The sequence below is a fragment of the Vidua macroura genome, chromosome 4 (genome assembly GCF_024509145.1).
Source record: "Vidua macroura isolate BioBank_ID:100142 chromosome 4, ASM2450914v1, whole genome shotgun sequence".
Classification (NCBI taxonomy): Eukaryota; Metazoa; Chordata; class Aves; order Passeriformes; family Viduidae; genus Vidua; species Vidua macroura.
This window is the reverse complement of record NC_071574.1, coordinates 3,061,447-3,088,646: the sequence shown is the minus strand read 5'-3', so window position 1 is coordinate 3,088,646 and position 27,200 is coordinate 3,061,447. Positions and strand designations below refer to the sequence as shown.

Here is a 27,200-nt window from a genome sequence, read left to right as displayed (position 1 = left end):
GCTCTCGCGGAAGGTTCCCGACGGAGGCCGGGCCGAGGTTACCCGTTGCCCTTACCGAGGCGCAGCGCGCTGAAGGCTGAGGGTGATGACGCAAGCGGCGGTTCCGGCGCCGGGGCGGTGATCGAGGCGGCGGCGCGGGCGGAAGGAAGGGAAGGAGGCGGGGGGGGGGAAAAGTGGTGTCTCGCCGCCGCCGCCGCGGTCCCATTGCCGGGAGCGGGGACGGGACGCGAGGGGAGCGGGCGCGGGCGGCGTGAGGGGAGAGCGCGAGCGCGCGCCGCGCGACGGGAGCGAGAGCGGCGCGAGCGGCGGCCGCACGAAGTATCGCGAGAGTTGGCGCGGCGGCGGCGCCGGCGCTAGAGGTGACCGAGGCAGCGGCGGCCGCGGGCGCCTCCTCCTCTTTTTCCTCCTCCTCCTCCTCCTCCTTCTCCTCCTTTTCCTTCCTCTCCGGCCATGGAGAAGGCGGTCGGCGCGGCGGTAGCGGTGACGGCGGAGGAGGGAGGCGGTGAGGGCGGCGGCGGCGAGGCCGGGAGCGCCACAGCAGGGCCCGGTCCCCCGGAGGGGCCGAGCGGCCCCGCCGCGCCCCCGTCGCCGTGCGGGCCCGGGGCGGCCGGGCTGGTGCGGGTGTGCGACCTCCTGCTGAAGAAGAAGGCGGCGCCGGGCAAGGCGAAGCGCGGCGGGCGGGCGGCCCGGCCGGCCAGCAGCAGCGAGAGCGGCGGCGGCGGCAGCGAGAGCAGCAACAACGGCAGCGACGACGAGGAAGAGGAGGAGGAGGAGGAGGAAGACGAGGAGGAGGAGGAGGAGGAAGAGGAGGTCTCCGAGGTACGGCGCGGGGGAGGCCCCGGGGGTTTCCCTGCTGATCCGGTTTCATAATTCCAGCTCGCTCCCGGCTCCCCCCGCCCTCGGCCCTGCGGCAGAGCCGGGAAGGGGCAGCACCTCGTGGCGGGGCACGGCCGATCCCGGCCTCCGGTCACCCCCGCCTCGGGGAGCCGCCGCCGGGCCCCCCTGCTCGCCGGGATGCGGGGCCGGCGCCCCAGGGTTTTCCCCAGGGGTCGGAGGCTCCCTGCGAGCCGCAGCCAGCGGCCGCCTTCATCCCTGGTGTGGCTTTATCCCGAAGGGAAAGGCCCAGGGGCTGCTGCAGGTGCGCTCTGCCGCCGTGCTGTGTGCCATGTGCTATATATCGCGATGGATGTGGGAGCCGGGAGAGGGAGAGCCGAGCTCTCATTCCCAAGGTGGGAATGCTGCTGGCAAGCCCAGGATGAGGCTCCGGAGGCAGGCCGGAGCGCTGGCTGCGTGGCTGGAAAGGTGTTGGCGCGCCCAGTGGTGGGAATAGGTCGTCTTGGAGAGAGAGCGCAGGTAAAGCAGGTGAAGGTGCAGCCAGGCGAAAGCTGCCGGAGAGCCCAGGGTGCTGAGTGACGTTTTCTCCGAACCTGAAAGCCGCCCTGAATCCATGCAATGCAGAAAGAAGTCCAGGGAAGCATTAATAACTCGGTTTTGTCTGGTGGTAGGATTTTCAGGTAGGTATTGTTGGAAAAGGCCGGTAAGGCTGGGAGCCCCTTATTTGCATATGTAGTCACACAGGCTTGCTTTGTTGAACGGTTTTAATTCTGTATCCTCCCCAGGTGAACATTCACTTCTGCTTTGGTTTTTTTTTTTTTTTTTTTTTTGAGTAGTGTCCGCAGAAAAGTCCACTTGGAAGTTTTTTAGCTTTTCTTTGAACTTGGTTTCTAAGCGGTTTGTCTTTCAAGCGATATATCTACAGTTCTGTTAGAAATGGGGCAGGAAGGAAGAGTCTGATAGGTTCAAGGAAGGGCTGGGCTAGGATGGTGATAGCTTTTTCCACGGTTAGGCAGCAGTCTGCATTTTATTCCTGCTGAAGTTGATACAAGAAGCATTTTATCCAGCTCTTTGAGATAAATTGCACGCAATGAGCGTGTCTCAGAGAGTCTGTATGCTTGTTTCTGTGGTGTTGATTTTTGGAAAAGTCAATATCATTGTGTAGGTAGAAGTTTTTATGGTGTATGACTTATAGGATAGCTGGTTTGCTGCTGAACTATGTTGTCCAGCAGTCCTACAGGTGCTTGGAGAGCTCTGTTGGGCAAAAAGGCCTTTGGGATTTGCTGCGGTGCTGTGTGGTGAAGGGATGGAGGCCCCGGAGTGACTTCAACGTATCGGTTGACAAGCCCTGAGATCAGTTGCGTGTGATGGAAACATTCAACAGAATTTGTGTCAAGCGAGACCTGCTGGTGGAGTCACAGGCAGGTTTTATTTAGTGGTCCACAGCCATTCTTCCCAATGGCTCCTTACACTGGGAGCTTCCAGGTGGAATCCTGTGTGCAGCAGGATGAGGAGGGCAGAGACAGCTGAGGAGTACAGGTAGTGGGTGAGGTGAGCCTTTGCCTGGTGCCCTCAGAGCCATAGGCACCTATTTCACATTCTTTGGGACCTGCAGAGAGGAAGAAATGCCAGTGATCATTAAATATCATGAGGCAGCAGAATAGTTCATTTTTTTTTTTTTTTCTTTGATAGAGTGACATGTGCTATAGATACTGATATAAGCAATTTGTGAAGGCAGTTTGGACATCTGGTGGTTTCATCTTATCCTAAGTGAGGGCTTTCCCAGGCTGGGTGGTCTGGAATTAAATATTAAGCAGGGCTAAGTAAGCAAGTGCATAATACTGAGATGATGACATTCAGGATTCACAACAAAATATATGCCACATGCTTCATTTAATTTTTGTTCTTGATCATGCAGGTTGCTTGCAAAAACCTGTTCTAGTCTTTCTCCTAGTGACTTTGGGATAAAGTGATGCAGCTTGTAGAATATGCACGGCTGAAGTCACAGTTTTTAGGAATGTGAGCATGAGGATGGCCTGATTAATGGAGCAGAGCATCCAACTTGAACATCACTCCCAGCAGCTCCTGGGGAGGGAAAGTGTTTTGAGTGTTTTCAGTGAAAGGGAGGTTTCCTTGTCTGAAAGGAACCTGATGGTTATTTTTGGCTTTTAAAAGCTTAAAACAAATCCCACTGTAGGAAAAAAGGGCTTTTTGGTTGTTTGGGGGTTAAAATTTTATTTCGCGTTTTCTTGAGTTGTGCCCAGCTCTGCAGTTGGATTGTGGTCTTCTGTCCACAGGCAGTGTGGAAGGCACATAAAGTGAAAAACACAAAGAAATCTAAGTTGCTGGTTTTGCTGTAAATGGAAACTACTGTGGGAATGCTGCAGAAGCTGGTGTTCCCTCCCAACCGTTCCCTTCATTATCTCTGTAAACTTAAGATAGTTTGTCTTAGGCTATTTTTTGCCCTTCCCATGCTTAATACATTAAGACTTCTCTAATCTCTGAAGCAAAGTGCTTCTAGATTTGACTGCTAATGAGACTGCTTCTAAAAATCAGGAGTACAGTGGCAACAAGTCCAGGGAGTTCCAAAGGGAAACCTGGCGCATCCTGAGTCACAGAAACCCCAGGAGTAGAAAGACATTGTTCAGCTTAGTTGTTGCTGAGCTGATGGAATGGAATCAAGAGTTATGATCAGCTGTTTTCATGTCCATGTCTAAATTCCATCAGATCTCAGTGTGGAAACACAGGCACTGTGGAGAGCTTTGGAAGCAGTTTAGTGGAAATGTCATGCCAACAACCTAATGAGCTCCAGCAGCAACACTGTTCATAGCAACCTGATCTTTTAAATCGCAGCAAATTACTGCAAAACCCCAAGACTTTAGGTAGTGGGGTCCACTGTTGTCTGTAAAAGGTCAATTGCCTTTTCCCTAAAAAACAGTTGTTAAAAAATGACAACTTTTCTCAGTATAAGGAAGAGGAATCTTGAAGTATGAGAAGAATGAGAGTAGGAGTTATATAGCAGGTGAGGTCAGCTTGCAGGTTCCTTCCAGGTGTTCTTGTACATACAAATTTTGTTCAACACTTCCATTCATAGTGAAAAGGGTAAAAAATGAGCAGGTCCTCGTAGCAGGTTGCTGCTTAGAAACCTGATGTCCAGAGTGCATTAGGGCTTCTCTTATTTAACACTGAAAGGTTTAGTTGTGTAATAAAAAAGGTTTACAAGCTTATTTCAAGTCTTTGAACTTGGAGGATGCTTGCTGCTGGCAGTGAAATTTATAATTGCCCTTTAGATCCATCTTAGGAATTTGTAAGTTACATCTCACCCATGAATCTTGTGATGATCCAAGGTGTAGATCCACCTTGGATTTGTGTGGATTTATTACCTTTTCTGTTACTGGATTCTTACATCCTGTGCAAATTAGCCTTCCATAAGGTAATCCTCAGTTAACTATACCTGAAAGCGCTGCCCTATGCAAAGGATACTTTTTGAGATGTTTTGGCTGTTTTTTAAGCATTCTTGGTTCACTTGAGCCTCCTGGAAGTAAAAGCTCTTTTTTGTTTTTTCAGCTGCAATTGAAATAGTAATTGAACTGAGCTACTAAGATGAAGTAAGTAGAACAACACAACACCAGCAGTCCTCTAAAATTTCTTCATGCACAAGAAGCTACTCTGAATTCCTTGGATTCAGATTTAAGGCAAAGTTAATATGAAAACTTGGGCGTCCTGCTGTGGTTTCAAGAGCATCACAGGCCCATGGTTGTAATATTTAAATTGGAAAAGACTTGAAGAGCTTAAGTGTTCAAATGAGCTGATTTGAAGCACAGAATTTATTTTAGAAATCTGTTTCCTTTTTTTTAACCCTAACAGTCTTCATCAGAATCCTGGAGTAAGGCCTTTGGATTCTGCAGGGCCACCATGCCTGGCTTGACCACTGTGTGATGTGTTCCCTTCACTGCCACTGCTTTCATGTCCTTGGGTCCTCACAGACGTGACTGAGCGTGCAGCTGACAGGGCCCTGTCCTTGTGAGTGTGTGACATCCCGAGGTGCAGTTCACTCTCAGGTTCTGCTGCATTGTTTATCTTCTAATTCTTTTTTTCCCTGTCTGTTTCAGCTGTGTTTTGCCTGTACCACTTAGTTTCTTCCACTCAAAAGAGGGAATAAAAGAGAAATACTATAGGATGGTTCTCAAAAATCCCTGAAATCTCAGGGCTTATCCCAGGGCTGTTGCTAGGGGAATCCTACAACCAGGTTTCACAGTAGTGAAATCTGCTGTAGTTGACCCCAGGAAGCACTAACCAAAACTGTTTAACTTCCTTTCTTTAGTGTTCCTGGACTAGGTTCCAGCAAAATCAGGTTGGTTAGACCTAATGCTTTTTATTTTTTTTAATTGTTAAATATTACTATATGTTTGTGTGCTTTATTGAATTCAAGTAATCAGTGAATATCTGGGTTGAAAAAAAAAAAAAGAAATCCCCCAGCAGAAAGTGATCACTGCAGAAGGTGGAGTTCAATATTGGCAGCACCATGTGAATTTGTTTACTTCCTTAGATATTTCTTCAGGAAATGTCCTTATAAACATAATTCCCATGTGCAGGCTGGAGCCGAACACCTCACATTTTAAGCCAGTAATTCAGTTCTGTAAAGAGAATGGTTTCTCTGGAAGAGGTTTAGCTGAGAGAATTTCCTCATGTGTCAAGGTTGGAGGCAAATGGGATTATGTGTGTTTGTTTTTTTTCCCCTCTATCTGTGTTTTAAAATCAAAACTGTTGGTGCTTATTTAGGATATAGCTGATTAGCAATTGGATTTAGGAATTGAAAAATCAATGCTGCAGATCCAGGATAAGCAAGAAGCCTTTGTTTTGGAGGTTAAGGGAGCAAGCCCTTTTAACTTGGTGTTAAATAAAAATTGCCTAAATTTGCTGTTAGTGTCTTTGGGCCATCTCAGCAGAATCCATGGCTGCCTGGGTAGACGTTGTGTGTTTTTTCCTGTGCTTCTGGTTTCTTGATGGTGTGGCTCTGTAGGTGACTCAACTGAAATGACATCCTGAAGATGTGCTGTGTCTGTAGAGCTTCTGCACCTGTGTGGGACTTCTTTTGTCATGTCCATAACTTTGGATCTGTTGAGTAAGAAAACTGTTGGTGAGGAAGGACTAATGCTGGCAAATGGTTTGGGTAAGGTCATTGAGCTAACGTGTGTACTTAGGGGAAAAGTCTTCCTTAACATGAAGTCAGCAGTGAATATCAGTGTGTCTTGGTGTTAGCGTGGGAATGCTGGTGACCTCCATCCAGTCATTGTGCAGTGTCCACAGGAATTGTGGAGAAAAAAATCCATTGTTGACCAATGAAGGGCAGCATTTCCTCTGTGTTTGCACTAAGCAGTGCTTTGTGTTAGTCGGTACTGGGAGGGGTTATCTCAGTATTCCAGATGTTTTTCAGCTGGGTTATCCCCCATAGGCCGTCCTAAGCTCATGACTGTGCAAAGAGCTAAAGCCACATGGAGGTATTACTTAACTGTTGTGTCACCTTGTCTTCACATGAGGTAATAGTCGTACACCAGCCTAAAAATCGGCCACAAAGCCAAGCATGTCTTTAATACATCCTTGCTTGTGCTTGCAGTATTTTCTTTTAGACTGCATGTTGTCATTAGGATGATTCTGTTGGCGTTACTCAAAGCAGTTTTTGACAAATTCAAATTACTGGTGTTTGATGTACAGGAGTCATTCCTCTTCTGTAGTTTACCTGCATCCTCAAATTCCTGGAGCATAATGATATATTCTAGGAAATGAGCTGAAGTAAACCTTTATTTTATGTTTTTCCCTGCCCCCACCCCAATATCTTACATGGTGTTAATCATCAAGAGTGGATAATGTGTCCAAATAAGCAGCTGCTCAGAGCTACGAAGATGTTGGAACATTAGGAAATATGATGAAATATTGCTATTTAGAATATCAGGTTGGGGTTTTGGCTTGCATTCTCCTCAAGTTCAACTTGAAACAATCAAAAAGTGTCTAGATTCTTTATTTTTTAGGTTAAAACTGAAGACATTTTGCACTCAGTAATACGAGTTAAAACTCCTGCTAAGGGGGCTGCCTCATATTTGGTCTAGGATTTGCTTTGCCTTGCTCTGATGTACAAGGAATGGTTCTTTCTGGGTCTGTACATCTGTCCAGCTGTGCAGGAGCAGTTTTGGGGACTACAATCCCAGCAGAAGGGGAGTATCTGAAACCCCCCCATCTCATGCAGGGAATGACTCAGAAATAAGAGGAGGAAGGTCGCTCTTATCCTCCCAGCTGCACCTCCCAGTTCTTCCCACACATAAGAAGAAGCTAAACACTTGAAGGAGAAGCTGAAGCTCCCTTGTGCATCTGTGTCTGGCAGGTGACTCACGTGTTTTCCTGTCCTGGAGCAGAGCTCTCCCATTTCCAGACTTCAGGTATTCTTGCCTTTTGTTCCGTCTTGTCCTGAAATGCTTTGCCAGTGGAATTTTCCTCTTGATGCTGTTCTGCAGGTGCGAATTGTTCTCCTCCACAGAATGGGGAACAATGCTTTAATGAAGTTGAAATGTTCAAGTCATGATGTGACTTAGTTTTTTTCCTCAAGTGCTCGGTGCTGTTCAGCCCCTGCATCAGCGTGGGTACTAATCCCACTGAAGTTGGGGGAGTTGGGCTTGGAGGAAGGGAAAAAAAAAAAAAAAAGGCGTTCAGTGCTCCTCCCAGCCACTTGGGAAATGATGTTGTTGGAAAAAAAACTCAGTAAGAGAAAAAACACATTTCCAGTTGATCAGTTCCTGGATCCAGTTCGTCAGGCACAAGAGCTTGTGCTGACACAGCGGAGAGCAGGAACTCAGGCAGGGAGAAGGATGAGCACTGCCTCTTTCGGTGGGATAATTCATTTAAATCCCTGTCACAGAAAGCATTTGCATTGTTTCTGAGGACTCCAGTTGGTAACAATGGTGCAGATCAGTGAGAATTCTTGTCTTTGAGGGCAAACGAGTCCTCTTGACACTTCCTCTGGATCTTCTGCTTGGAAGTGACTGGAACAGATAAATCACACAGAATTTTTTTTTTTTTTTTTTTTTTTTGTGTTTGTAGTTTTAAAAACCTAGAGCTTCTTCAGATAAAATCAGTACTGACTTTTGTCTCTGGTATTTGTTCAAGCTCTCGAAAGCAGTGTATTAAGGATAGGAAGAAAGAGGAATTAAGCAGGACTTTATTAAAATACTGCAGCCTTTTGGTTTATCACCATCACTTTTGTGTCACTTAGTGCAGTGCAACAAAGGAGTCACTTTGGAGACTGACTAAAAAAGTCACAATTGTGATCGGAATCATAACACAAAAAATCAAGCTGGCTTAAAGGAAAAAGTGCTTTGAATGTTTCAGTCTGCTCCATGGATGAACATACGCCTTCTGTCCATCTCTGTCACTAGCAGAAGTGAAAGTTGGCATAACAGCATGCTGGTATTTTTGTGGAGAATCAGCTTGATCAAAGAACTCCTCAGGGATAAATATAGTGGCCAAGTTTCTGTGCTGAACTTCAGAAAAGGGCTTTTCTGGAGCTTGCATTAGGGGGGAAGTGTCTACAGTTCTGCGTGAAATCACTCTCTAAATGCACTTGTGTCTTCAAGATGAGAAAATTTACTGGTGTCTTTAGGCTGAGGTGGGTTTTGGAGCCATGCTAGTACCTGCACCGCAGCTGGCTTCTGCAGAAATACTTAGGTTAGGGAATGGCCTGGTGTGATGGATTGACTTAACAGCTTCCCTCTGCCCAGAGTGAGGAATGTCTCTCTCTCTGGAGCTGAGCACTGGTGGCACAGCTGTGCCAGGGGCCTTATCTGTTATCAAAATTGATATGGTTGCTGATTCTTCGTGTGCTTTGGAGCTGTTGTGGCCCAGCGCTGTTCAGTTACATCAGAGTATGGCCAAAACCTGAGTTAGACCTAGAAAAATCTTACAATAATAATAATAATAATAATAATAATAATGTACTGGTTTTGAAGAAGTGGGTGAAGTAGTGACACCCAATAAGTACTTGAGTGAATTAGACTTGAAGTAAGGCTACCAGTAGAACTCTAAAAGAACTTTATTAAAAAAAAATATAATAAAAAATTGCCAAAGTGTTTTCAGAAAGGCAGATGTCTTCAATGGTGGCTTTCATTGCAGTCCAGAATTGGCTGTTACAGAGCACACAGCCTTTCCAAAAACCATTGGAATACTTGTTAATAGAAATAACTCGAGCAGTTGGTTTCATAACAAAACCATTGTCCATCCAGTCCAGAAGATACTTAGTTTTTTAAAAAAACTTTTTGTCAGCTTCCCCAGCATTTATTAAACTTGGTCATAGTAAAACAATTCTGTCAGGCTCTGTGTGTATGATGTGATTTAAATGTGGTGGAGGGGAAGGAAGCTCTTCTGTGAGAGGGGTGTGTTGGGTTGACAGGGGACTTCAGCTTACCTGCTAGGGCAGTGAGGAGTTCAGCCATGAGGGATTTAGTGAGGGGTTTGAGGAGGGTTTAAGTTTTTAAGCAAAGAGGAGATGGGGAACAGGAGGTACTCAACACCAGTGTTCAGCTAGAAGTGTTTCTGTCTGGCAGCTGGTCCAGCTACACTGGCAGTAAATGCTGGGAGTTGTGCTGTGTGGTCCCTGGTCTGTCCTGATCTTCCAGGTAACCTCAGATGAAAAAGGAAATGAACAACCATATTAAACGAAAAGAGAGATCACAATAGTACCTATTTTTTTATTCAGTTTATGTATTTTTCCTTCTTCAGCCTTATCCAGCTTGTTCTGTTAAATTCCAGGCTTGATACTGCTGTCACTGAATGGAGTAGGTTTTCCAGCCATTTTAGTCTATGAATGTGAAGATGCCAGCTGAGTAACTCTGATTATTGAGAGTTCTGTAAAAGAAAGAAACATCAAGTACATTGTTATGGTTCCTGCTTTTGGAATAGGTTTCAAAATCTGGTATTAACCCAGTCCAAATTCATGATGAAGAGCCTGAATGTAGAGCTCTTGAAACAACCTTCCTGTTCACAGCCAGGAAAAGGAAGACAGGGACATCTCAATCCAGCAGGTCCTGGATTAGAATTTGATGTGAGAATACTTGATATAATATTCACTCAATTAGAATTTATGTGTAGAAGTAAATGCTAGATGAGGCCACTTAAAAAGGAGTAGGAGGCTTTGTCCTGAATTATGGCTTTTCCTGGTTTGAGGTTTCCTAATTCATGGCAGGGAACGTGTCTGCACATAAAAACTTTTTAGGAACTTGAACTCAAATTTTCATGTTCTAATGTGGAGGTATCTTGGATTAGTACCTGCTTTAGGATTTGAGAGGTGTTGGTATGAATGTTGTTGGACTATACGTGCTGCTTCGTTGCACACAGCTTCTCTGTCACCACTATTTCACACGTGGAAGGAGAAAGGCATAGGAAGTTCATTTGTTTGAAGAAGGGTCTTCCATGTCCCAAGTTGTGATTTCTGAACACATCCCTCATTTCACTTGTGCTTTTCCCCAAACCAGGGTTCTTCAGTGTGAAATCCTTGGTCTACAGACTTGGAGCATTGTATTACCCAGTGAAAACGTACTGGGTTTACTCTGTGGATAACTTAAAGGAAGATTTCTAATAGAAAGCTCCCCTTAGACAAAAATGTCCACCAGTAATCTTAGATTTCTGCCAAAAACCCCTTTCAAAATGCTCATGTGATTTTTGTCTCCCTTTTTCATCTCTTGTCAGGTACATTTGGATTTGCACTGGGCAGTTCCTCCATAGCAAAATCGTAGAAGCTATCATCTCATGGTTGTTTTTTAGTGATGTTGTAGTTCAATTCATCCTCAGGGCAGTGCTGTGCATGAGTAAAGATACTTTCTTTCCTCCTTTTTCCATGCTTAGGTTTGCCTTAGGGAGTTGAAATCCAGAAACATAGGGCTGATGTAAGAACTGACTAGGGTGGAAGGGTCCTGGCTGATGAGCAGGGTTTGTCTCTCTCTTGTGCCAGCATGCTGCTTGCTTGCTGGGCTGTAAAACTCTGCTCAGGTGTCAGATGCATTTAGGCAGAGATAAATAAGGACTTTATTCAGAAATGTTTTTATATTGTGCCTCTGGCTTCTGTCTCAAGATGGATGGTGTAACAACAAGAGGCTGCTGATAAAGTGAGGATGATGAGCTCACAACTCACAACTCTCACAGTCTTGACCAGAGTGTTGCAGTCTCCCTCCAGACAGAGCTTGCTTTTGACATTCCCTGTCTTCAGGTTCTTGGGAAAAGTGCTATAAACTGAGTGCTTTTTGGCTGAGCTTATATGATCTGGTTGGTGAATCTTTGTATTTCTGTTAACTTCCTGGCATGATGGTACGAACTCTTAATTCAGTTGTGGAATTAATCACCTTTTTTTTACTAACCTTGAATGAGAAATCCTCTATGTAATGGTAATGCAGATGGAATGCTGAAATTCCTAATTCCCCAGCTATTACTGGGAGGAGGTCTCCACCTCTTTGAGAAGGCTTCTCTGGGCATGGAGTTCTTTTATTCCCTGATGCCACCACATCCCAGCAGTTCATGCAAGCTGCCAAGTCAGCTTCCGCAGCGTAGTGCTTCTGTTTAGGGAGAACAGATCAGAGGAGGGCTTTATGAAGGGAATTGTGGAAGTTACTCCATCAGACAGGTCATAACTATCCTAGTCTCTCAACACTCAGTCTTGAAACCTTTTCTGAGTATGCAGTCTTTTAAATGGGCATAAAAAACCTTGGGATGTGTTAACTGCAGTGCTTTCAAAGGTAGTTAAGTCACCTTTTCCAGATTCTAGTTTCCTGGAGCTGTGGAAAACCTAGATCTCATGGATAGCATAAGGAAAAGAATTCCATGCTTTCCAGCTTTGTCCCTTGACCAAAAGGAGTAACACTAACTGAACAGAGAACACTGAATGTGTCAGAAGGGTCTGGAATGCCTTGCTGCTGCCCTAGGCCAAGGGAAGAATAGGCTGGAGAGAAATGAAAGATCTGTCTTGGCAGAAAACTTAGTTTTTGGATGGTCAAAAAAAGTTGTTACATGGTTGTTAGAGAAGAAAAATATGTGGCTTGGTTATCAAAGTTTCCTTGTCTGTGGGTGATAACGGAGCTTAATCAAGAGGGGTGTGATAATGAGAATGGGCAGCAAGGATCATCTTGTGACTGTAAAACTCACGTGAAAGCTCCACTGTAGCTTTTAGCAGGAAAGTCTGAAATGCTCAGAGAGAGACATTGAATTATAAGGCTGAGGGAATAAAAAAATCAGAATAAAAGTATGTCTTCAGTATTTATCAGGTTGAAGCCCATCATCCCTGCACATCCCCACCCCAATAATGGAAATGGAAGGAAGAAAGTAGGTTTCTTTTATTTGGAATTCACTGAAGCACCTGCCTGAAGGGTGCTGGAAATTTAGTCAGGCTGACAACTGCAGAGCTGTGATTGCTGCAAGAAGTGAAGTAAAAGAAACCAATATACAATGTGAAAATAGAAAAAACAGATGGGGTCATGATTTCAGGTGGTGTCTGAGGTTTGGGTTTGGACTGACTTGTTTTTATGTAACCACTGAGCATCTAGAAGTAGGAGTTGGATGAATCTCTCTGGAGGGAGAACCTGAAACAGCAGGTTTAAAACTCATTTTGTTTTGTATTGACATAGAACTAAGGGACATGAAAAATTGCACCAAGTGGTAACTGATGCACACTGCCCCAAAACAGAGGTGATGCTTTTGGGGTATAACAAGAAGAAGTAGCAGAGAAGAACGTTTTTAGTGTCTTGGTGGTTATACTGATATGATGGAGAGCTGCAAGTTACAGGCTGTAGTTCCTGATGAAGGTTGATAAATCCTAGTGCATTTATCTGGAGCAGTGGGTACCCTTAGGGGGTATCTGTTTGGGGAAACGTTCAGTTCTGGCTTAGTTGTAAAGGGGTTTGAAAAATCGTTTTTATTCAAAGAGCAGATATGAAGAACTGGGTTCAGTCCAGCAAAATGAACTAAGTTGGGATTATCATCACTCTAAAAATGGAAGAATTGGGACCAACACAAGTTTGAAGCAGCCTTTGAAAAATCTGTGTGGATATTTCTTGCACTGAGTATTTTTTCTTGTATATCAACAACTGCTCCTGTATCTTGTCATGGTTTTTGGTTTCATGTTAGAAGAGCAAACTTGGTCATTTGAAGGTTTTAATGATGGAATTTTTCCATTGGCAAATTAACAGAGTCTTCTGATTTCAAGGGTATTTCTAATTAATGTGAAACACCCACCATGTGTGTGTAAGTGTATCTTGTTTGGATTTTTCATTGTGATAGGTACCTCAGTTTCTAAGGTATTCTGTGTGACAGTGGTGGGGGTTTTGCCTCATGGCACTCTAACAGATAATCAGAATGTCACAAAATTTGGGCTGAAAACCGATTCTGGTTTTTGGTCTTAAATGTCTCAGGAACTTTAGGATTCTGTCTGACTGTGTACTACTTCTGGAAAGGGAAATACTTGGGAATGCTTGCTAAAGGGTATAACTGATAACTGGTACTGTATTGAGGGCCTGTCTTCAACTCTCCTTTTTTTCTTCTCAGAATGATTTGGTTTTTTTAGTAATTAATGCACTTCGTGATTTTGCTGAATAAGGTGTTAGTAGCTGCATGGGACAGGGTTTAAACAGCCCAACCTTGACACTGTGCTCTGAAAACACACACAAAAAAAGTGTTTTTATATGCTTTGGGACAGTTGGTGACCAGTACTGCTCGATCAGCTGTAACTAGATAACAATGTGCTTTTGTGATATAAGAGTGGGAATTGTCTGATCAATTGTTCAATGCTCACATTTCTGGGTGCCAGAATCTGTCTCGGATCAATGGTTGAAATGCTTGTGCTTCAGGGTGACGTGATGCCAGTTCAAAATTGGTGGTGGCTTGCGTGGTACCGGGAGGTTGGAAAGGAGGATCTTCCTAAAAACTGCCTTCGAGCTCTTGAGCGTGCACAGCTCTGCTCTGCATGAGCAGCCAGGTTCTTGTGGAGTGTTTTAGTCCCCCCTTGGTCATTTCCACGTAGTTCCCAGTGCTGCGTGGGGGAGCACAGTGCAGAGCAAAGCAGCCTAGATGTATACCCATCCTTAGCTTTGCTTTGCTCAGAACACTCTCAGGATTCCCCTTGGCTTAACACGCTTCACGGGGCTTGAAACAGGACTTTGTTCCCCGTTTGTAAGTCTGTCTCCTCAAGCTGCACTTCAGATGTTTTCTCTCCCACCTTCTGTGGGGGAACAGAAGTGTGTTTGGGTGTTTTAGGCTCGCAGAGTGTAAGGGATGTGATGGATGGGCACAGCTCAGACGGCTGTGTGGTTTTAGGGTACCTCTTGATCAGGAGAACAGGCTGATTTTTAGTAGTGGATGGTGATAAATGAGGGTACTGAGTGGATCATGCCCTTCAGCATAAGGCTAAATAAAGAGCCTTAGCTTTCAAGTAGGAGCTGAGATGTTTCAAAGAGATAATGTGTTTTATCTTTCCTAATCAAGCACTTGAAGTACTTCCTAGAGCTGGACTTGAAATGGGTTTGTATTTACCTGTGCAGAATTAAAGATGTATTTCCTGACCTGTGTGTAAAACCCAAAATCACAACAGTAGAAATACAAAAGAAATTAATCACAAGGGTCTAAATTTTTTTTGTTGTTTTTACCTCAAAGGTTTTTTTTTTTTCCTTTTTTTTCAGGAACAGAATGGAAGCATTTGTTAAAGCCTTTACTTTACACCTCTATGAGATCTTCAGTAAAACATCAAGAGTTGGGGATGGGCTTTTTAGAGTTTGGTATTCGATACTGTAAATATTTTTGAAGTATGAAAGAAAGTCTGAGATCTCATTTTACAAACAAGTGCTTCTTTCTAAGCCAGCATCAGAAAGCTGCCAATTAAGGGTGGGCCAGGGGAGAGGAGGAAGGATTGGGTATTGAGGTTTTGAGTGTGAAATTCGGGATGTTTTGTTTGCTGCCTTCGAACAAATGTTGAGGGTGACTTCCTTTCAGTGCCAGGGAGGTTTTTTCACTGCCCTCATGGCTCACATGTAGAGTCCTCACGTCTCTCATGGTGTAAGGGAAGCTCTGAATTGTTCTTTGGGTTAGGGTTTGTAACTGAAGTGATGCTGTTGCAGACAGGGTTGTGCAGTTTCCCAAGCAGAAAGGGAAATTGTCCAGCTCTGAAAGTGATTGTGCTCCTTCTCCTGAAAATCTGCTGTTTGATTTGTGGATCTGGGGGAGACGATGCAGTTCAATTTGCGAGCTGCTTTTGTTCCTGTGTAATGCTGCCTTCGAATTTGAAAATGTTTTCAGTGGTGTCATGTGTGAAGTATCTCTAGCTCAGTGCTAAGTTGTGTGCTTTAAGCTTTTTTTTTTTTTTTTTTTTTTTTTTTTTTTTTTTTGGTGTGATATAAGGTATCTGTTAATTCTTTCTGAGGCTCAGAAGACTGAATAGCTTGTCTTTTGAGACATGAGTGTTATGTGGGAGGTGGTGGCTGGTTTTTTCCTTTTATATATATATACACACACAAAGAAATCCTTCAAGCTGTCAGGGACAGCTTTGTACTTGGGCTAATGTTTGTGCATTATTGCTGGATTTCATGTACACGGGAACAGTTGCAAGGGGCTGCTGGGGATGTTAGAAATGCCACCCTAAATGACTCCAGAGGAACAGTGGAATATATTGTTCTGTGGTTCTTCCTTGAATCAATTCTTGTAAAACTGTAAAATCTGGGGTGTTCCCTAAAGTGGAAAAACAGTGGAAAATTGGACAGCCCGGGCAGGTGTTGAGTTTGTTTGAAATAAGGGGCTTTGTAATAGGTGAGTAGGATGTAATTCCCACTTTTGGTGGTTAAATAACGTTTTTAAATGGAAGAATGCAGCTATGCTGAAAATTCATAAGATCAACTGGAATTTCTCTTTGAGATATTACTAGCCAGTCTGGCTAGATTTTTAAATCCAGGTAAGAATATTCTTGCTGTTAAGTGAGTGTTTTAAACAATTAGTATTTTTTGGGAAAAGATAGTTAAATTAAGTGATTATTACTATGAGTACTTCTTCAAGTGAAAACGTGAATTTAATTCCTTTGGCCATTGGACTCCTTTGTGCTCTGCTGAAATGACATCATGAGGGAGGAGATTTTTGGGGGATTGACAAGATTTATTATGCTGGATGTTTTGAACTGGAAAATGAGTTATTTTGAGAGCTGCAGATATGATTGCTCAGTGATCTTGACCTGCTGCGTATGGAATTGGTATCACTGTCACCTAGGGTTATGGAATATGTAAGATACCATCTTTTGGTCCATTTGATGTTTTGGGTTAACCAGAGAAGTGTGTAGGTAAGAAGTAGGTACTCATCTTGGTGGGTAGATGATGTTTCTCAAAGCTGCATTGTGGAGACCTTGCTCCATGCGGTCAGCACCTTTTTTACTGGTGTCATAGCCTGTTTCTGGAATTCCAGCCACCCGGGAGCTGGGTGGAGGAGGGAGGGATGAGGGCAGCTGGAGACAGGGCAGCTGATGGAGCAGCGCTTGGGAGGTTTTGGTGTGATGGGAAGACAGGTCATAGCACAGAAACAAATGTGGCATGGCACGCATCTGCCTAATCTGGGGCTGGGGCTTCTGCGAGTTCACGGCGGGGAAGGAGGTGCAATGATCCATGGGACACGTAGAATTGAGCTGGTTCTGCCCGGGCTTTTTTTCGTTTAATTCTTCTGTGTTTCCATCCCTGCGGCGCTGGCGGAGGGGCGCCGCGCGGGCGTTGGGGAGCGGCGCGCAGCCCCCCTCCGCACGCGGTGGTAGGCGCCGGGCGCGCACGGGGTGGAACGGTCCATTTCCTGTTCCCGTGCCGCCGGCGGGGGGGGCCCGGCCGTGAGGGAGGGGGCGGCGGGGCATGGCGGCGGCGCGGTGAGGCGGGGCGCGGGCGGCCGCGATGGAGGCGTACGTGCTGGAGGACATCCTGGAGGTACGGCCGGGGCGCGAACAAAGGGGGGCGGGGGGTCGCGGGGCCGGCCCCCCGGCCCCGGCCGTTGGGGCTGCGGCGCTCGGTGGGGCCCGGGCGAGCGGGGCCGGGCACCGGCGCTCCGCACCCCGCCGGGAGGGGTGCGGGACGTGCACCCCTGGGGGTGACATTGCGGTCACATTACCGGGGATTTCAGCCACTGCTTGCCATAACTCTCCCTCTCTTTTAATCTTTGTTGCCAGTGTTCCTGTTTCATAGAATCATGGAATCACAGAATGGCTTGGGTTGGAAGGGACTCTGAAGATTATCTTATTCCAGCCCTGTGCTATGTGCAGGGACACCTTCCACTATCCCAAGCTGCCCCAAGCCCCATCCAACCCGGCCTTGGACACTTCCAGGGATGGGGCAGCCACAGTTTCTCTGGGCAACCTGCGCCAGGGCCTCACCACCCTCACAGGGAAGGATTTCTTCTTGATATCTAAATCTACTCTCAGTCAATCTGAACCCATTCCCCCTTGTCCTGTCACTACACACTCCTGTAAGTAGCGTCTCCTCCTTTTTCCTGCAAGTTCCCTTCAGGTGCTGGAAGGCCGCAATTGGGTCACCCTGAAGCCTTTTTTATTCCAAGCTGAACAATCCCAATTCTCTCAGCCTTTCTTCATAGCAAAGGGGCTCCATCCCTCTGATCACCTTGGTGGCCTCCTCTGGAGTCTCTCCAGCAGCCCCATGTCCTTGCTGTGCTGGGAACCCCAGAGCTGGAGGCAGGACTCGAGGTGGGGTCTCAGCAGAGCAGAGAGGCACATTTGTTGCAGTATGTAATTTTTCCTGCTGCATTTCCAGTTGTCTAAATGTAGCCTGTTCTTGCTTTCTCTACAGGAGTAGATCTCCCTCTGCAGCAGTAATTTATTATGAAATAAATAACATTATCTCTTCCTGTGAGGGTAGACTGGAAGTGACCTTTCAGCCAAATGGAGAGGCCTGCCAAGAAGTCATAGAGTGAAACAGGTCTCTGTTACAGATTATATTTGCTGTAATAGTTCAAGGAAATGTTTCCTGGCCCAGGTTGCCCAGAGAAGCTGTGGCTGCCCCATCCCTGAAAGTCTCCAAGGCCAGGTTGGACTGGCCCTGGAGCAACCTGGGATGGTGGAAGTTGTCCCTGCCCATGGCAGGGGGCTGGAGTGAGATGAGCTTCCAAGCCATTTTATGAAATACCTTTTTCTTGTTCCTGTTGTTTTTCAGGTTTTGCAAGCAAAAAGATTGCCAGATGACTTGTCAGAATATTTGCATACATTCTTTTTTGTAACGAGAAGCTGCAACCTTATTAGCTGCTGTCAGAATTCTGACAAAATAGTGCTTCCACCAGTGCTTGTCCTGTAGGCTTTTTCCCATAGTAGCCACACTTAGGTTACCCTAAAATTTTTGATCAATAGGAATACTTGCTATTAACTTCTGTGTGGACTTTGGAACTGCTTAATTTAGTTACATCCAGAATATTAACTCAGCTGTTCACTTTGTGCTGAATAAACTGGCACAGGTGTATGAGCAACACATTTTCACCAATATCTGTGTGTGTGGCTGGATTTGTGTGGGGAGGTAGGAAGAGCAATCGTGAACTGGTCTTTGTGCCATCAAATAAACATTTCAGTACTTTACTTGCCTATTTGCATACTGAAAGCTTTTTCTTTTTTCCTTTTTTGTTCTTTTTTTCTTTTTTTTTTGTTCTTTATTTTAACCACAGTTGCCATATGCAGCTTCATAGTATGTAAATTAATAAGGTATATGGTGCTTATCAATAGTCCAGTGTGGAAGGGCAATTGGGAAGTTAATTTTGTCGGTATAACAGAATTTGGACTTGTGTGAAATGAGCAATTACATCTTGCTTCTCAGTGGGATATGGTGGCATGTCTTCTGATAATTTTGTCACACATTCACTTCCTGTTCTCAGCATCAGCTGGATCCAGGTAAAAAGCATCCTTAGGAATCAGGCGTGGCTTGTCTGGCTTTAGATGTGTGTGAAGTATGGCTGAGTCCGTTCATAGGTCTCTGAGGTCCTCTGGCAGCACTGCAATCTATTCGTGATTTCTTAGCACGTCACTGGAACCCATGTCCAGAAGTACAATTTATAGTTCCCTCCAAACTTGTTTCTGTTGTAACTTTGAGCAGTCTGTTTACAGTGGTTGTCTTATTTTCCCATTTGAGGGCTTTTTTTTTTTTCTCCCATGGAGCAGTTTCTGATGCTCATTCAAAGGCAGCAGCGCAGAGATGGAGAGAACTGCTCTTGCTTGGGCAGCAGATCTGTCATCTCTGTTGTTCTGAAAATAATTGGTACTGCTTTGTATTTAGTTAAATTTGGAGTGATCATCAGACCTTGCCTCTTCATAAAGTCTTCAAGAACGTTTTCCCTCTAAGCTGTTTATAATTTAAAACCAGAAAAAAAGGCGTTTTCTGTAGTGTGCTAGTTAAGTTCAGTTGCCAAGAGACCAAGGTTCAGATGGTGTTAGAGGCCCTTACTGCAAGGGCTGCTTCTGGGGCCAAAATCACTTCTGAATGCTAAAACAAAAATAAGTCTTCAGCAAATGTAATGCAGCTGCAGGCAGACATGGCTGTCAGCCCAGAGGATTTCACACAGCGTCCTGGCTGCCCTGTGCTCAGGCCACCTTCGAAGAAGGTGCAGGTGGTGCAGAAGTGGAGCTGGCTTTGCTGCTTTCAGCTGAAGACCAGCGTTGTCTTGGCTCTGTCTCTTAAATCTGGCATTGAAAGCTTTGTGTGGGGATACAGGTGAATAAAATGCCAGCACTGTGGGGTTTAGCTGCAGTTAGCTGCTGCTCACTTGGATCTTTTGCTCCTGTATCCTGACCATATATGTTTGTGGATGTGTGACTTGACTGACACAAGGCTTTTTGTGTTGGTTGAAGCTTTCAGGTTTTGGCTTGCACATGCCAGGGAAGGAATAATTACATTACAGGAGACCTTAATGTAGAGCTGTAGTTGTGTTTTTAGTGCTTGAGTTAGTCAAGAAGAGCACTCTGTTGGGTGGGAGAATAGGAGGTAAGTTCAGTGCTGACAGATGAGGGTGTGGTCCGTGTTGTGTGCTGAACTCAGGCTCGTAGCTCAGAAATCCACTTAGGAAGCTTATGACAGTGGAGGGGTGAATTTATGCTCCCTGTGTTGATTTGAGACTTTCCAAGAGCAGCAGCCGTGTGCTCTGACCTTCAGGTTCTTTGGAAGCTCATTTGTGCTTTGCTTTTGGGAGACAGGCTTCAGCTTTCTAGCTTAAGGTAGATATCTTCTACCCACTTTGAACTGAAACTCAAAATCACTGTGAGAAAAACTTTGTTTGTTACAGTGATATTGGGAGTATTTCCTGACTGCAGAAGGGGTTTTTTAATTTGATTTCATACTGGAGTCATGGGGATAATTTAATAATGCCCAAGATCCCACTTTGTATGTGGCTGCCAATGGTGTAGGTGAGATAATATGAAAGGATCAGGTCTTACACCTTGGGTTGTCTAGCTGAACCACAGTGGAGGCAGCAGAGCATAGTTCAGGTGGTGACCACAAGATTTACACAGAGCAGAGACTGCCCTGCGTGAGCACACAGGTGCTCCATGAAACACTGGTGGAAGGGAGAGCAAACATTGAGTAGCAGAGTCGTGTCTACAGTGCACGTTCAGAGGTCAGGGAGGCCTCTGCAATGCAATTTTTTTTTTCTTTACAGGCCAAGTCTTTTAATATTTATAAACATTGTAGTCTCTTGGTCTGAAGATTAAAATCAGCATTATATTGCAGTGTTGGGGCATTAGTAGCTTTCCCACGTTCCAGCTCTTAAACAGGCTAATCCTTTCCCCATTTTCTTTCTCACAGTTTCTCTTAGTAATCTTGTCTGGTTTGCTTTTTACCTGTTTTCTTGTCTTTAAAAAGAGCTTGCCCATATGAAGTTGGTGTTGGCTACTGTGTGCTCCAGTATTTCCTGGTGATTTCAGTCATAGAATATCCTGAGTTGGACGGGACTCAGAGTTCCGTGGAAGTCACACTCCCCTCTGAAGTCCAGCTCAAAATCCAGCTGAGTTGTTGCAGTTGTTCGTAGGTTGTCGGGACAGCCTCTCTATGCCTTATTTGCAAGTTAGTTGGAGCCCTGCTGTAGTATCCCTTTCATTGAGGTATGATTGGTGAGTCGGGGCCACATCTAGTCCCAGCCCCAGGAGATGAATATTGGAAGCTGACGTTCCTGTGTCCAAGGTTGTACTGTGAGGAGGAGAAGCAGCAATCCTCCCACAAACAGCGCAGCACCGAGGCACCCACACGGGACTGGGAGAAAACTTCCTGGCAGTAAGGTTTGGGTGGTTCCCAAGGGCTCCTTTGTTGTTCAGTGCTTTCAGACAAACCATGGGAAGGTGATTGCCTTGGAACTGTTCTCTGCTTCCTACTGCCTCCTCTGCCTGTTTTTCCTGTGACAAGAGGCGAAGGACTTGGAACAAGCCTGTGTTGAATCTCCCTAGAAAAGCAAATACTATCTTGGATTTCTGTGACTTTTCCTGCTGTTGTGCAGAGCAGGGAGCTGGTTTTGGGTCCCTTTGTGTGACAGATGGGACCGGAAATCTCGTAGATAAAATTCCTCTGAGTCTTAACCTGTTTCTTCTTGACCTGCAGGAAGAGGTTATAGACTTAATGGCATAATTTGAAGCCATTCTTGTTGTCTATGCTTTATTGCTGTATCTTTTTCAGTAACAGTAATATGAAAATGCAATTATTGTGTGAGAAACCTCTAAGTAACTGACTTCATACTGGATAACTGTGTTTAAAAGGTCAGTATCATTCAGTGCTTGTGTCTGCCAATGAGGGTCTTACTAGCTGGGAAGTCTTAGCCAAGGACATGACCAGCAGGTGGGATCAGTTGATCAGCAAAGGGTCTCTTTGGACCCACGCTCTTCATCTTTAAGCTCTTGGTTCAAATGAAGTCCTTAATCAAAAAACAGTGAGAGAATTGAGAGGGATATTTCAGACAGATGGATTTATTTAATTTTTTTCTTTTTTCTCCCATTCCTTCATACATCCTGTCTTTAAATGTTCATAGAAATATTTAAACAGGTTGTTTCCATGGGCAAGGTACTTGTTACTTTTTTTCTGCATGTGCCTGAAATCTCTTCAGATCTTTGCCTCCCTGGAATTTACTGGCTGTGTTGACTGATAGGAAGTCACATGCTCTAAAGCTGAAACCCACACTCCAAACAACCTGTTGCACTGCCTTGGCATCAGAATCCTGCAAGAAGGAAATCCGGGGAACTGGCTGGTATAAATAGTGGTTCTCTGTCACTTAATGGCCATGTAAATATGGAATAAATAAGATTAAATATCTTCATGGAACAGATGTGATGGGAAGCAGTAAGGAGAGAATAGAAATGAAAATTGTTGTGTTGACTGTGAGGAAATTGGCACGTGATGTTTATATCTAACATGGGAAGCAAACACTGGAAAGCAAAGACTCCACTTAAATTTGCTGTCTTTGCCCTTAAACATTGATTTACTTTTTTTGAACCTCTTTTTGATAAGATGGTAAAAACAGATATATTTGGACTTAGTCATACTTGTGTCTTGCTTTAACTACCTTCACAAGTCTGTTCATTTGCCATATGTTAAAAACTGTTCAAACCCCTTCAATATGCTGCAGCTTTCAGTTGGGTGTGCCAAATAGAGCAAAAAAAAAAAGTAACTCATTTATTAGATATGCCTAACAGTAGTTTGTATTGAAGGAAGATTTCAGGGACTGTCAAGCTTGTCAGGATTTTAACCAAATGAGTTGAAATTATTAGAAATAATTCCTTCTGTGCTCAGTTCCCCAGGCAGTAACAATAGGAATTCTAATCAGATACTGAATCCAACTGTCTCCTGCTGTAACTTTATCCTTTCACTTTTCATCGTAAGAGAAGATTGGTGAACTAGGCCATACTGATTCCTTCATTGAAAAAAATACTTGCATTGTAAATGCCAAAAAAGGAAAGGAAATCTGCATTATGATTCAGCTGGTTCACTTCACTCCTTTGTTGGGTTCATTTTTTGTCTGTGTGAGTGTGGTTGGTGGTTTGGGACAGTGGCACAGCCATGTCTTCATTTTACTTTATAGGACAGGAATAAATACAAATGAATTAAACTGGAATAATTTGAAGTTATTTCAAAGCTCTTGACCTAACTAGTCACATCTTCCCAAACTATATTTTGCTAACATTATTAATGTCTCTGCTTAATATGTGAACTTGGTATGCTGCATGATGAGGGATATCAGCACTTTTTAATATCAATAATTATTTCAGCAAGATAATTACATGAAGAAATGCAGATGTCCTCTAAGGACCTCTGGTTTCTACTATCCCCTCCCTGATCCTGATAGGTTAAATTGGATGTGGTTTGCAGAACTTGTGGAGGCAGGATAAAAGCAAGTTCTGATAGAAGTCATCTGCACAGGAAGAAAAATGGGATTTCTGTAGTTTGCAATAAATTGAATCTTAAATAAGGTTTGATCTTTTGGGATGAACCTGTTTTCCTGATACTCACTTAAAAGACGTTCCTTAAGGAGCCATTCTTGAGTCTCCAGGTTCTGCTGTGATGGTGAATTTCAGGCAGCAGCAGCTTGGCTGGTGTCTTTGCTGTTTCCTGGCTTGGGAAGTAAAGGTGAGGGAAATGGTGGCTAAACCTTCATATACTGAAAGGTTTCACAGTTTCATTTGAACTGTGGGGAAGCTGCAATCAAAATGCACATATCTTCAACATCTTTTTTTGTTATTACACAGATATTTGTAAACTCAGTCTTCTGGTAACAATTATTTCTGCCATGTTGTGTTGTATTTCTTGTTTCTAATGTGCATTGCAGTCCACATCTCCTGTCCATCAGTCACTTAGTGTAGCGTGGCTTGAGACAAGGAGCTACCGCCTGGTGTCAAGAAAGATGAGTTGTGGGGTAAAGAAACTACATTTCTTTGGCTTTTTCAGACTTTGGAATTGTGTTTTGCATTAAGACCCTGAAGAGAGGGATAGAGTCCTCTCCTAGGGTGTCCTTTCAGTGAACTGGTGCTCCTCATTGCATTGATGATGGGACAGGAAAGCTCTAACTAGGCCAAGGTAGTGTGGCATTGCTTGATGAAAAAAATTTGTTCCTGCATTCCTGTTTTTTTGGGGTTTTTTTGTTTTTTTTTTTTTTTTTTAAACTTATCTGTTCACCAGTAGATGCTGTATTGCTGTGAAGGAGCCTGTGCACACGTCAGTGTTTCATTCATGCCAAAGGGAATTCTGAGCTGGACTGGAACAGAGTAGCTGTTTGTGTGTTCATCCTGTCCCTCCTCCACATGTCCTCCTTCCCTTCTGCTGCCTCATCCTTCAGAGCAGAGCACTTGCTTGCTGTTGTGAAGAGCAGCCGACCAAAACCACTTACAGAAGGGAAAGACTGCCTGCCAAATTTGTGTAAGAAAACATGTGGGCAGCTTAAAACTATTTCTGTTTGAAACCCAACTGGTGCTGTGCAGTTCAGGCCGCTTGTTCACTGTGTTTTATGCTCAGTGGCCACAGGGAATGATTGAATAAATTTGTGTGTTCTGTGGGTACCTGTGGACCTGGTGCCTGAAATGCACATGGGCAGAGTGTGTGCAGGAGTGATCAGCATTGAGAATCTGAGAGGATTTCCTTTTTTGCAGGAACAAGGAGGAAGAAACACTGCCTAGGTGTGCTTTCAGTATTGTTTTTGAAGGCTTTTAATCCCCAGTGTTGTCTTGTGGGAGAGAACACAGTTCTAGGGGGAGTGTGGGTTATACATAGTGGGCAAAGCAGGCAGACTGGAGTGGGAGGAGAACAGCTTTTCTTTCTCGCACTGCTGGGAGAGATGGATGTCTGCCACTCATATGTCTTTCCTCCCAAGCAGATCTTAGTTTTCCTGATCACAGGCAAGGAGACAGTCTGCTGCCACAGAGGGGACAGACAGGGCTTGGGAGTGAGTTGGGTAACAGTATTTTTTGCCACAGTTCATTTCCCACCCTTCATCAACCCACTGTGCTCCTACTGCAAAATGCCATTTTGTTGGCCTGGGGTTGGTGTATCATCCTTTCAGTGGCTAAAAAAAAGTAGGTATCTTTGCTTCTTGCTTGATGTTAACCTGATGTTGTACAGGAGTTGTTAAAGCTTTGAGACACCAAAGTGTTGGGTGACAGCCCCAGCTGTTGTAAAGAAAGCTCTCCAGGTGGTTTTCAGGCATGAGAAAATGTTCAAAGTGCTGCTACAAAAGTAAAATTTACTTGTCCATGAAGCAGGGAGGTTGTTTTTTCTTAGCTTTGCTGGTAACTGAATGGCTTTGTGGTTGGGAAGGGGAATTCTCTGAAGCATCAGGTTTGTGTGCACCCCGGATCCAGTTTGAGTAGTAAATTGGTCCTGCACGGGTGGGTGCCAGTGGGTGCTGGTGGTGGGTTTTTACAAACGCTGTCAGGAGGGCCTCATCCCAGGAGAAAACAGAGCTATTAACTTGGAAGGTGTGGGGAGGGCAAGGAGCTCCTTAGAGATGGGATGACGCAGTGTTTGAGTCCATAAGAGAGGGCATTAGGAGTCAGAATAACTTCATCATACAAGATACCAGATCCTTTATTTCTGCTCCCATTGCTTCTCTTGTCCTGTGATCTGACCAATCTGTTTATCTCAATATCTGTGTGTGGGGATGAAGATGCTTGGACAAGCATGGATTACTTTACTTGCCTTCTGATACTGTTGAAGCAAAATACTGTTGACTCTATAGTTTGTCTGCATGTTAAATTTGCATGGAATGGAGGTCTGTCTTCTGTTTGGAAGCTTTGTGGTGTAAATGAGCATGTGGGCCGTCCTCTGTTTTGACTATGAGTTTGACTTTAGGATCAGAATTGGGAAACAGACAGAAATAAGTCATCTGACAACAGTTAGGAACCAGGAGTAAGCTCCTTATGGGAATTGTAGCTGCTGTACTACTGCTGTAGTCACTTGTGGATGCAGGAGGAATGCAGCCAAGCTGACTAGGCTGGTTGCTGAAAGTCTGTGCTGGCTGAGAAATGCTTTCTGGCACATTCAGTGTAAAAATTTAGAGCATTTATTGTTGAAGACTGGAAAAGTCCGTGGTTTGTCTCTTCTTAACCTTAAAAATGCAACATGCTCTGTCAGGGAAAACGCACCATGCGGAGGCTTTCTTTTGGGAAATTGATTTTGGATGGATATAGATGATTCTGATTGAGAGGTGTGAGGGTGGTCTTGCCTGTGAGTGACATGATGAGCTGTGAATGCTTGTCATCTTTTTCCTCTGGATCTGCATGGTTGCTAAGTTCAGTGGCTTGCTTGGCATGGGCTCTAGAGAAGCCGCTTTGATCCGAGGGCTGGCTGCACTGCAAGAAAGGATTGTGTGCTCAGATGGGAGAGAGCTGCTCCTGCATGGACACACTTCAGCTCTGCTGTTAGGAAATCTGGGTGAAGGCAAGGCCCCACAGCTCAGTCTGCCCAGAGCTTTATTGCTGCTGGCTTTGTCCACTTAGGAGTTCGGATGTCGTGTTTCCATTGTTCAGCTGTGCTGAGCTACAATCCTTAGAAAAACAACTTGTTTCAGCTGGAAATGGATGGGTGTGCGCAGTTCTGAGCTGAAACTTGGACACAGTGCATGAGGCTGGGCAAATTGAGTGGGGGGAAAATATTCCAGAAAAAGTGTTTGTGGGAAGTTGTTCCACCTTTAGTTGTGCAAAGCTACTCCAAACTCCCTTTTCAAAGGATGAGGGAAGGGTCAAGGTCTGTTGCAGCAAAGTCTGAGTGTGACATAGAAATGGCTGCTTATTGAGCTGTGTAAGAGAGCTCAAGGTACTTCTCCTTGAAGACTCTGCAGGCAACTAATGTGTAGAAAAGCCCCCTCAAGTTTATCAGTGATAAAGATAATAAATTATCATTGGGAATTCAATCTTGACTCTTGTAGAGATAGGACTGAAACAATGCATTTGTGTTTTTAACAGCTGAGGGTTTTGGAGTTTGTTTTAGGTCTTCAACTTTTCCTTAGGTGTCATTTTAAAGGAAAATGCTTCAAGGATCCAAGTAAGCTGTTGTGGATCTGTTGGTGTAGCAAGGTCCTTCATGGCGTGCTTAGAATTGAGAATTAGTCAAATCTATCCTTGGACAGTGAAGGCAAAAGGTGAGTCCAGTGGAAAAGGAACGTGATTAACTGTTAGAGAAGGATTTTCTCTTTCTTGGGAGCTCACCTTCCTTAAACAAGGCTTAAGAGAATAATTAGTCCCTTGAAAGTAGGGCAGTGAGGAATAGGATGTAACAGTGCACAGCAGAACTCCTCAGTCCCTCCTCAGCAGTACACACCTTGTCTGGAAATGCTGGTGCTGCTGCCAGTGAGATGTGTTTCAGGTAGATGGC

The 27,200-nt window shown here is 44.6% G+C and overlaps 1 protein-coding gene across 10 annotated transcripts in view; it reads left to right on the top strand.

Annotated features, from left to right (window-relative positions):
- The first annotated feature begins 665 nt into the window (after positions 1 to 665).
- Positions 666 to 27,200, top strand: part of ANKRD17 (ankyrin repeat domain 17) — a 69,657-nt gene continuing 43,122 nt past the window's right edge. For 7 of the 10 annotated variants that reach the window (XM_053976735.1, XM_053976737.1, XM_053976734.1 and 4 more), the window contains exon 1: positions 16,757 to 16,802. In XM_053976735.1, the coding sequence (XP_053832710.1) occupies positions 16,770 to 16,802 (33 nt within the window). In that variant the 5' untranslated portion in view covers positions 16,757 to 16,769. Of the gene's footprint in view, positions 820 to 1,225; positions 1,515 to 16,756; positions 16,803 to 27,200 lie in introns of those variants that run through there. The other 3 variants (XM_053976732.1, XM_053976733.1, XM_053976729.1) reach the window with 3 other exon arrangements.